We start from the raw sequence: 9,346 nt of genomic DNA, 5'->3' as shown, positions 1-9,346 counted from the left end.
TATTCTTACAAAGGCTACAAAGAAAACTAATGGGACTGTGTTGACGTCAAAATCGGGGGTGTGAACTAGGTTTCTATTCAAACGTTGATCGACATGATAATGGCTCTATAGTATTGGAGAAAAGTTGAAAAAACTGAACCTCCGTTACATCTTTCCGTGTCATGTCGTAACGTACAGCACGCATAAAGCAACTATTTCTGGTTTACAATCTCTCTCCACCAGGTGTAGCACTTATATCATCCTTTAAAAACAAGAAATGGACAGTGACGGGGTAAGGGGGGATACCTAATCATTTTTTTTGCGTCATCATTGCATGCGATCATCATTCTGAAAGCAGCTGTTTACGTCTAAGATCACTTTAGCACCGCCCTAAAAACCCGATTGAAATTCAACACAAACCTTCAAATTATAAACTCTTCATAGAGTTTTATTTACATTTTAGAGGCGATAAGGTGATAAATTGGACAGATTGAGTGAAAAAAAGCAATTTTCCCACACAACATCTCTCCTTCTCACTATCACTCAAATAGCTTCGCTTCCCCACCCGCCATTTTTTTAAAGACCCGACGGGGCTCAAAGGGGAGAAATTGTGCTTTACAATGGTATTGACATAACAGTTGATCTGGAAGTATTACGTTTTTGGGGCGCTAAAAATAAGGGCAATTGTACGGACCAAGGCGATGTACGAGTTTACGTGTACTATGTGTCAGTCTTTCTTCGATAGGAATGCATCAAACTTTTTTTTTATACACGTTTTCGTTATTTCGACCAGTAAAAGTTTCCAAATAATTTTGTTTCCACTATTCAGATTTTTGTTGCTAGGTGCCAGTTTCTATATAGGAAATGAACCACAAAGTATTATATTTATTAAATTACTTTATCATATAAATCTCATATTTAGCTTGGAAGTGCCTTTTAGAAATGTGATTGAATTTGTAAACAAGCCTCGGCGTCGTAGTGCGTCATTTTGGTTTGACCAATACATATGCGTTTTGCTGGTGCTTGTGGGCAGGTCTACAAATTAAACGTCAAGAAAAGTATAAATACAAATACCATTTCTTGTTCAAAATTCTACGAAACTGTAAAAGGAACGGTGTTTTTGGAATCTAAGAACATTGGAGTAGTTGTTTTGTTCTAAGTTAAGCAAGCTAAATGCACTAGGTTAGTGTTTTGTGGTTGTTCATATTGAAATATAGTTAGCCCAAACTATTATTTGTATTATTTCTACTATTATTTGTATCCGTTGTTGGTAGCTAATTAATGTCGCGCGTTAGCTAAAAACAGGTGGTTTGCGTGGGCACTAACGTTAGCTTGTCAACCAGGCTTATTTAGTTATCCGAGTTAACTAGGTACTTTATGTAACTTAAATAAACCAGGCCTTGCAGGCAACTTTGAAATACTGCATGGCTAGCTAAGGTGGCTAACGTTACATGGAAGAAAACGTTATTCAAGCCACCATAACGAAGTTGCAACCTCTAACGGCGTTAGTGTAGACATTTGAACTATTGTTTAGCTTGATACTTATTTGGATGTTAATACTAATGTAATATTTGTGTTGTGGAGAAACCTAGCTGGTTTTAGAACCAAGATGGGGGTAACAATCGGACGTAGCTAGCTACCTAACGTTAAATTGTCTGCTAGTGCGTGATAGAATAATGCTACTTTCAGTTGAACCGCCATACCGGTTTAGAAAGATGTCGTTCTGCGTCCAATGTGTTTAAACATCCTGTGTTGCTAGCTAGCCGACCGGGTGGGTGGGGTCTCGGCTAACTTATTGGCGCCTTTATCCTTATGAAGCTAGTAGTAGCCTTTTGGCTTTTTTTTATGGTGTAACGTTAGTTGCTTGCCTGCTGATATAGGGATCACCATTTAGTTGGCCGTCTAATGCAACCACTACGATTGGTTTCAAAACTCGAGATATTAAATGTGCTGGCCATCAGTAACCTTGTTTATTGAGTAGTGACGCCACGTGGTTTCTTGTGCATTTTATAATTTCACCTGTTTTCAGATAAGTCTACAAGTGAGCTATGGCACGTACCAAGCAGACCGCCCGTAAATCCACTGGTGGAAAAGCACCCAGGAAACAACTGGCCACCAAGGCTGCAAGGAAAAGTGCGCCATCTACTGGCGGTGTGAAGAAACCTCACCGATACAGGTAACGCTTCTCACCTGGACCGTTCTCAATTTGCTGCAACAGGACACTTCTTGGCATGTTTACTGACTGTGTGTGTGTAGGCCGGGTACAGTGGCTCTGAGAGAAATTCGTCGGTACCAGAAATCCACTGAGCTGCTGATCAGAAAACTGCCTTTTCAGCGGCTGGTCCGTGAGATTGCCCAGGACTTCAAGACAGACCTCCGCTTCCAGAGTGCTGCCATTGGTGCTCTGCAGGCAAGTTAACCATAGGATTTGGGTTGATTTTGGATAGGTGTAGTCGAGGGTTTCTGTTTTTGCCCAAAAAGCCTGTTGCAGCTGAAAACAGAAGGAAAAAAAATAGCTAAATAGTGCTTTTATGCATTACTGGCAATTCCAGTCGATTTAAATACATTAGACCTATGCTTATTGGTCTATTGTTACTATAGGTTAATTTGCATAATTCTTTGGGATTAAATTGGCCTGTCATTTCTTTAGTTATTGACCTAAAGAACAGTATACAGAGCCTATTTTTGTGCTGATTTCTTGCATGTCCTAAGCTGGTTGCTGCTGGAGTGAAATATAATTTAAAAACAAGTCATTGCACAACAATTCTAAGTGCTATTGTGCGTTGAACAGTTTTGGTGCGCAACTAAAGAATATATTTCTCAACTGGCAACTGAAGCGTGCCTCCCATTCAAGTAAATGCTATCAGCCCGTCACCCACCACCATTTCTCAAGACACTTATCTTGCTTCAAAGTAGCCTATAGGCGTAAGATGACCATGGCAAAGTGGATGCAATAATTTTATCAGTTTCAAGGTTGGGGAAAGCTAGCAATTTATCTTAACATTCCTACTTTAAGTGCAGTTAGGATTTTCATATGTGTAGTTTCATTTTCTTTCTCAATCAGTCATGCTTCAAGCATTGCTTAGAGCTGTTGGTAAACGCAGGAAAGTGCTGTTTGAATGCTTACGATTCCGTCTGCTGCCTACCACCGCTCAGTCAGACTGCTCTATCAAATCATAGCCTTAATTATAATATGATATACACAAATACGAGCCTTAGGTCATTTAATATGGTCAAATCCGGAAACTATCATTTCAAAAACAAAAAGTTTATTCTTTCAGTGAAATATGGAACCGTTCTGTATTTTATCGAACGGGTGGCATCCTTAAGTCTAAATATTGCTGTTACATTGCACAACCTTCAATGTTATGTCATAATTATGTAAAATTGTGGCACATTAATTACTGCGTTAGGAAGAAATGGTTTTCACACAGTTCGCAACGAGCCAGGTGGCCCAAACTGCTGCATATACCCTGACTCTGCTTGCACAGAACGCAAGAGAAGTGACACAATTTCCCTAGTTAATATTGCCTGCTGACATGCATTTCTTAACTAAATATGCAGGTTTAAAACAATATGTACTTGTGTATTAATTATAAGATGGGCATTGATGTTTATGGTTAGGTACATTTGTGCAACTGCAATGCTTTTTTCATGACTGCGCTAGTTAAATCATCACCCCTTTGGCGAAGTACGCTGTGATTCGATGATAAATTAACAGGCATTGCATTGATTATTTGCAACACAGGACAATCTAGTTCAACTAGTAATCTCATCAAATAATTGATCCGTTGGCAGCTAAATAAATGAGTGCACGGAACTCGTAGCCTCTAACTTCTATTGCGCTTTCATGCTGAGGACTGATTATTGATGGCGGTTGTTGGAAATATTTTCCTGTGAGGAACAAGTTTTAATAAAATATAGTTCTCAGTGGATGTTCCTCTTTCCTACATTTCCACACAGCAGGCTAGGCACTTCTATGCATGCTCAGGCACACACGCTCCCTCAACATTATCAGGACTGAGAAACCAGACATGCTCATTGCTCACATGGAGCACTCCAAACAAAAGACAATGAGAAATTGACAAATCTCATAAATGGTTATGAAATAAACCAAAACTCACAAGTGTAGAAGGTTGTAAACCATGCAAACCGTCTCTACTCAATGAGAACAGTAAAATGACTAATGCATACATTAACAGAAATTGTAACCAAATGACAGCTTAACGGTACATTTACTAAAATCAAAGGGCAAACAATTTACACTGAATTGGTGGGAGGCAGCTGAGCAATTCTGTAGACTCGACCATCTTCGCCACACACCCCTCCCCTTGTCCCAACATTTAAAAATTCTACTCCAGACAGCTTCACACATTTAACACAGCCGTAACTCAATCAGCTAGGTCTTATTGCCCTGCGTTTACCAAATTGCAGATGTTCCAAATAGGCATCGGCCTATGTGCTTGTGATTTTGAAACGATCCACAGCAACAACAAAACATTTAAGATGCCAATGATCCTCAGTTCCTCTGGCCAAGTCATGCTTCCTGGTGACGTGTCGAATGGTCTTAGTCCTCTAAGTACTTTTGACATTTATTACCATTCCCTATTGGGCCCACCCCTATGCCAATAATCCGTTCTATTGGTTTTCATATTTACTTCCATTGTCCAGAAGCAAAAGGTACAATCCTAGTCATATTAGCAACCCATCCAAGTTGAATCTTTAGATTCCCCTGCTTTCTAACTTGACAATGCAGTATTATTGGTTGCTGTGATAAATTAGTTGGTTTTCTGGTAAGATGCATTGCTATATTCTGAGCACTGTGGGTGGATGCCCTAATGGGTTATGAATGTGTCCGGTAAATTTCTCTTTCTCGAACACGTTGTCGGGAAACTTAGTTCAGTCCCATTGGCTGTTGATCTAACATGGGTAGACAACCCAGGCAGTGGTGTGCCAGAGTAGCCTTAGTCCTAATTATGCAACAGGTAAATGATGACTTGGTTAGCTGCTGCTGCACTTAAGTAAATATGTACTGATGCCAATAGATTCTGATTATGGGCTTTTCTCTCCCCATACAGGAAGCCAGTGAGGCATACCTTGTTGGCCTGTTTGAGGACACCAACCTATGTGCCATCCATGCCAAGAGGGTCACCATCATGCCCAAAGACATCCAGCTGGCCAGGCGAATCCGAGGCGAGCGTGCATAATATGAACACTTTGAACTCTTGAAGGGAAGGTGGGTGGGATTGGCTGGGGTGTTCAACCATAAATTACTATGCTGGACAAAAATGTATAAATGCAACAATTTCATTGCTTTTACGAGTTCATAAGGCAATCAGTCAATTTAAATAAATTCATTAGGCCCTAATCTATAGATTTCACATGACTGGGTACAGGTATGCATCTGTTGGTCACAAATACCTTAATGGGACTCAGGATCTCATCAGTTGAGCATTCAAATTGCCATCAATAAAATGCAATTGTTTCTATTGTCTGTAGCTTATGCCTGCCCATACATAACCCCACCATGGCGCACTCTGTTCACAACATGGACATCAGCAATGGTTGAAGCCGGTTGGATGTGCTGCCAAATTCTCTTAAATAATGTTGGATGAGGCTTATCGTAGAGAAATCTACATTCAATTCTCTGGCAATAGCTCTGGTCGACATTCCTGCAGTCAGAATGCCATTTTCATGCTCGCCCAACCTGCAACATCTGGCATTGACCACTGCGTATTTTATATTGGCCTTTGTCCCCAGCACAAGGTGCCCCTGTGTAATGATCATGCTGTTTAATCGGCTTCTTGAGATGCCACACCTGTCAGGTGCATGGATTACATTGGAAGATGAGAAATGCTCACTAATGGGGATGTAAAACAATTTGTGCACAGTTTAAGATTTTTGTGTAAAATATCTGGGTTATTTTATTTCAGCTCAAACTTGGGACCAAATTGTTATTTTTGTTCAGTGTATGTAGTTTTTGTATGGTTTCATTAGTAGAATAAAAGCTTGGTTTATAGTATGAGTAGCAAGTTTCATGCAAAAACATTTCTAATCTTTTCTCTCAGGTTTTGAAACTTTTTTTAATTGTTAGTTTATACTTTTAGGTCATAATGTAGTATGCATATCACATTATGGACATTTGTTGTAAATAAACTTTCCACTACCTCACTTGGAATACCTTGTTTTTGGTTTATAACCCTCATTTATGCTAATTCTGGGCTGAGCTATACTTTCTTAGCCATGGCTGAGGCAAAATTGACTATGCCCAGGATTGGCATTTGTTGATTAGTGAGACAATATGTTAAGTACAAGGCTCTGCATTAACATTTTTAAAACTAAGTCTACAAGGCATTGCTTCAAATACACATCCAAAGACTACATCTTCTGCAAAATTACATCTATAATTCATATTGTACACATTGGTTTCCATCCTCTAGGTACATTGACTTTAATAGGAAACCTAGTAGGCTCATGGTTCTCACCCCTTCCCAAACTTACAAAGTAATTATGATGGGTTGGAGGACATCTTCCAACCTAACAGAGCAGATTGTCTACCCAATCAAAGGATCAGAGAATGAATCTAGTACTGAAAGCTTAAGCTACAGCTAGCTAGCACTGCAGTACATAAAATGTGAGTAGTTGACTCGGAGGGACAATAGTTGAACAGTTTTGAAAAAATGTATTTCTTCAAAAATGAATGATGAGAGACTGTTGGCTAGCTACATTTCTTGGTATAGTGCCTTTGGAAAGTATTTAGACGTTGACTTTTTCCACATTTTGTTACGTTACAGCCTTATTTGAATATGTATTAATTTTTTACAAATGTATTGTAAATAAGGTAAGTATTACGACCTCTTGCAACTCGAACTTGAGCTCCGATGCATCCTGATTTCATTGATCATCCTTCAATGTTTTGACAACTTGGAATCCACCTCTGGTAAATTCAATTGATTGAACATGATTTGGAAAGGTCTAAGGTCCCACAGTTGACAGTGCATGTCAGAGCAAAAACCAAGCCATGAAGACGAAGGAATTGTCTGTAGAGCTCTGAGACAGGACTGTGTCGAGGCGCAGATCTGGGGAAGGCTACCAAAACATCGGCAACATTGAAGAACACAGTGGCCTCATTCTTAAATGGAAGAAGTTTGGAACAACCAAGACTCTTCCTAATGCTGTCCGTCTGGCCAAACTAAGCAATTGGGGGAGAAGGGCCTTGGTCAGGGAGGTGACCAAGAACCCGATGGTCACTCTGACAGAGCTCAAGTTCCTCTGGAGATGGCTGTCCTTCTGGAAGGTTCTCCCATCTCTGCAGCACTCCTCCATTCAGGCCTTTATGGTAGAGCGGCCAGACAGTAGCCGCCACTCAGAAAAAGGCACATGACAGCCCGCTTGGAGTTTGCCAAAAGGCACCTAAAGACACTCAGACCATGAGAAACAAGAATCTGGTTTGATGAAACCAAGATTGAACTCTTTGGCCTGAATGCTAAGCGTCACATCCGGAGGAAAACTGTCACCATCCCTATAGTGAAGCACGATGGTGGCAGCATCATGCTGTGGGGATGTTTTTCAGTGGCAGGGACTGGGAAACTAGTCAGGATCGAGGTAAAGATGAACGGTACAAACCTGCTCCAGAGTGCTCAGGACCCCCGACTGGAGTGAAGGTTTACCTTCCCACAGGACAAGGACCCTAAGCAAGCAGCCAAGTCAACGCAGGTGTGGCTTCGGGACAAGTCTCAATGTCCTTGAGTCGCCCGGACTTGAACCCGATCGAACTCTGGAGAGACCTGAAAATATCTGTGCAGCAACGCTCCCCATCCAACCTGACAGAGCTGGAGAGGATCTGCAAAGAAGAATGGGAGGAACTCTGTGCCAAGCTGTAATCGCTGCCAAAATGCTTCAACAAAGTACTGCGTAAAGGGTCTGAATACTTATGTAAATGTGATCAGTTTTCTATTTAATACGTTCGCAAAAATATCTAAACCTGTTTTTGCTTTGCCATTATGGGGTATTGTCTATTGGTGAGATTTAATAATACATTTAAAAAAAAAAATACATATTAGAATAAGGCTGTAATGTAAAAAATTTGAAAAAAGTCGAGGGGTCTGAATACTTTATGAATGCACTGTATATAATTGTTTCCACCGACACTTCAATAATTAATTTTACCGACAAGATCCCACCTTGTCTAGCATATTGTGTTTTCAACATTTCGAAGGTTGAACAAAAAATGTTTCCATCAGTCCTGTCATGACATTTTTATCTGACATGTACTTTAGGGACATATCAACATTTACTGGGTGGGAGGGGCTGGTCCAACTCAAGGTGGCATAAAAAATGCACTGCCCTTCCAAAGTAAAACGTTTTGACATGACACTCCCCTTATACTGTAAAAGAATTTGAACAAATTGCAATTTTTTTTCATAACCATTGTTGTAGGCCAATTTTGAACGAAGAGCCATTTGGGAGCCAAATATCCACAGTCTATTCCAGTGTTTCTCAATTCTGCTCCTGGGGATCCAAAGTGCGCATTTTTGTTCTTTGCCCAAGCAATCACACATTCCACTCAACTAATCAACTCCTATTTTACATACTTTGGGAAAGGTGTGGAGAATTTGGACCAGTGGAGTCTGCTGAGGGGAGGACTGCTCATAAATGGCTGGAACGGAGCAAATGGAATCAAACAGATGGAAACCATGTATTTGATACCATTCCATTTATTCTGCTCCAGCCATTACGACAAGCCTGTCTTTGTCAATTTAGGTGCCACCAACCACCTGTGATCTGGACATATCCTACAATTGCAACTCTGTAGTTAAGTAGCTCTGCTTATGGCATTACAAAATATACACCTACATTTTACAATATCACTGATTTCCAGTGGAAGAACTCAAGAGATGGGACTCACTCCAAACTCAATATACAAGATATACAAATAATACATAATCTGAAGAAAAGACTAAGAGACAAAAATGGTTCCTGGACAAGCTGCAGTTTTTATACCCCCACACAACACACAGCATCAAGGTACAGTAATTGGCTACAGTTTACACATATATTAGCTAAAAATGCCGACATCGGTATCGGTCCGATGTCTAGTTTAACGGCGATGTGCAAAACCAATGTGCATACTTATATAAGGTAATGAGGCCAAGTGTAACACAGCATTCCTAACCTAGCCGACAATGTCTGCTGTGTGGATTGAGCAGTCAACAAGTCAAGCAGTCATTTGAAAGAGTAAGAGATTTTCAGCGAGACAACTAAAAGGCGTAATCCATTAATGCCAAAATAATGGAATTCACTGCCCTTGACAATCAATCGTTCTCTGTCGTAGGTGATGTTGGCTGTCGCCGACTGACCGAGCACC

At 40.4% G+C, this 9,346-nt stretch overlaps 1 protein-coding gene across 1 annotated transcript; it reads left to right on the top strand.

Moving 5' to 3' along the window:
• Positions 1-1,008: 1,008 nt before the first annotated feature.
• Positions 1,009-6,150, top strand: LOC112224119 (histone H3.3A). Its single transcript, XM_024387434.2, has 4 exons — positions 1,009-1,161; positions 2,009-2,155; positions 2,236-2,389; positions 5,058-6,150. Exons 2-4 carry the CDS (start codon positions 2,028-2,030, stop codon positions 5,184-5,186), a joined length of 411 nt encoding a protein of 136 aa, XP_024243202.1. The 5' UTR covers positions 1,009-1,161; positions 2,009-2,027; the 3' UTR covers positions 5,187-6,150.
• The last annotated feature ends 3,196 nt before the right edge of the window (positions 6,151-9,346 follow it).

Source organism: Oncorhynchus tshawytscha, linkage group LG25, assembly GCF_018296145.1.
Source record: "Oncorhynchus tshawytscha isolate Ot180627B linkage group LG25, Otsh_v2.0, whole genome shotgun sequence".
Taxonomy (NCBI): Eukaryota; Metazoa; Chordata; class Actinopteri; order Salmoniformes; family Salmonidae; genus Oncorhynchus; species Oncorhynchus tshawytscha.
This window is presented reverse-complemented; position numbering and strand designations above follow the sequence as displayed.

Bases quoted from the DNA above. Each gene is read 5' to 3' on its own strand.
- LOC112224119 (XM_024387434.2), top strand. From the start codon at position 2,028: ATGGCACGTACCAAGCAGACCGCCCGTAAATCCACTGGTGGAAAAGCA. The intron at 2,156-2,235 runs GTAACGCTTCTC...GTGTGTGTGTAG, and splicing joins AAGAAACCTCACCGATACAG to GCCGGGTACAGTGGCTCTGA. The intron at 2,390-5,057 runs GCAAGTTAACCA...CTCCCCATACAG, and splicing joins CTGCCATTGGTGCTCTGCAG to GAAGCCAGTGAGGCATACCT.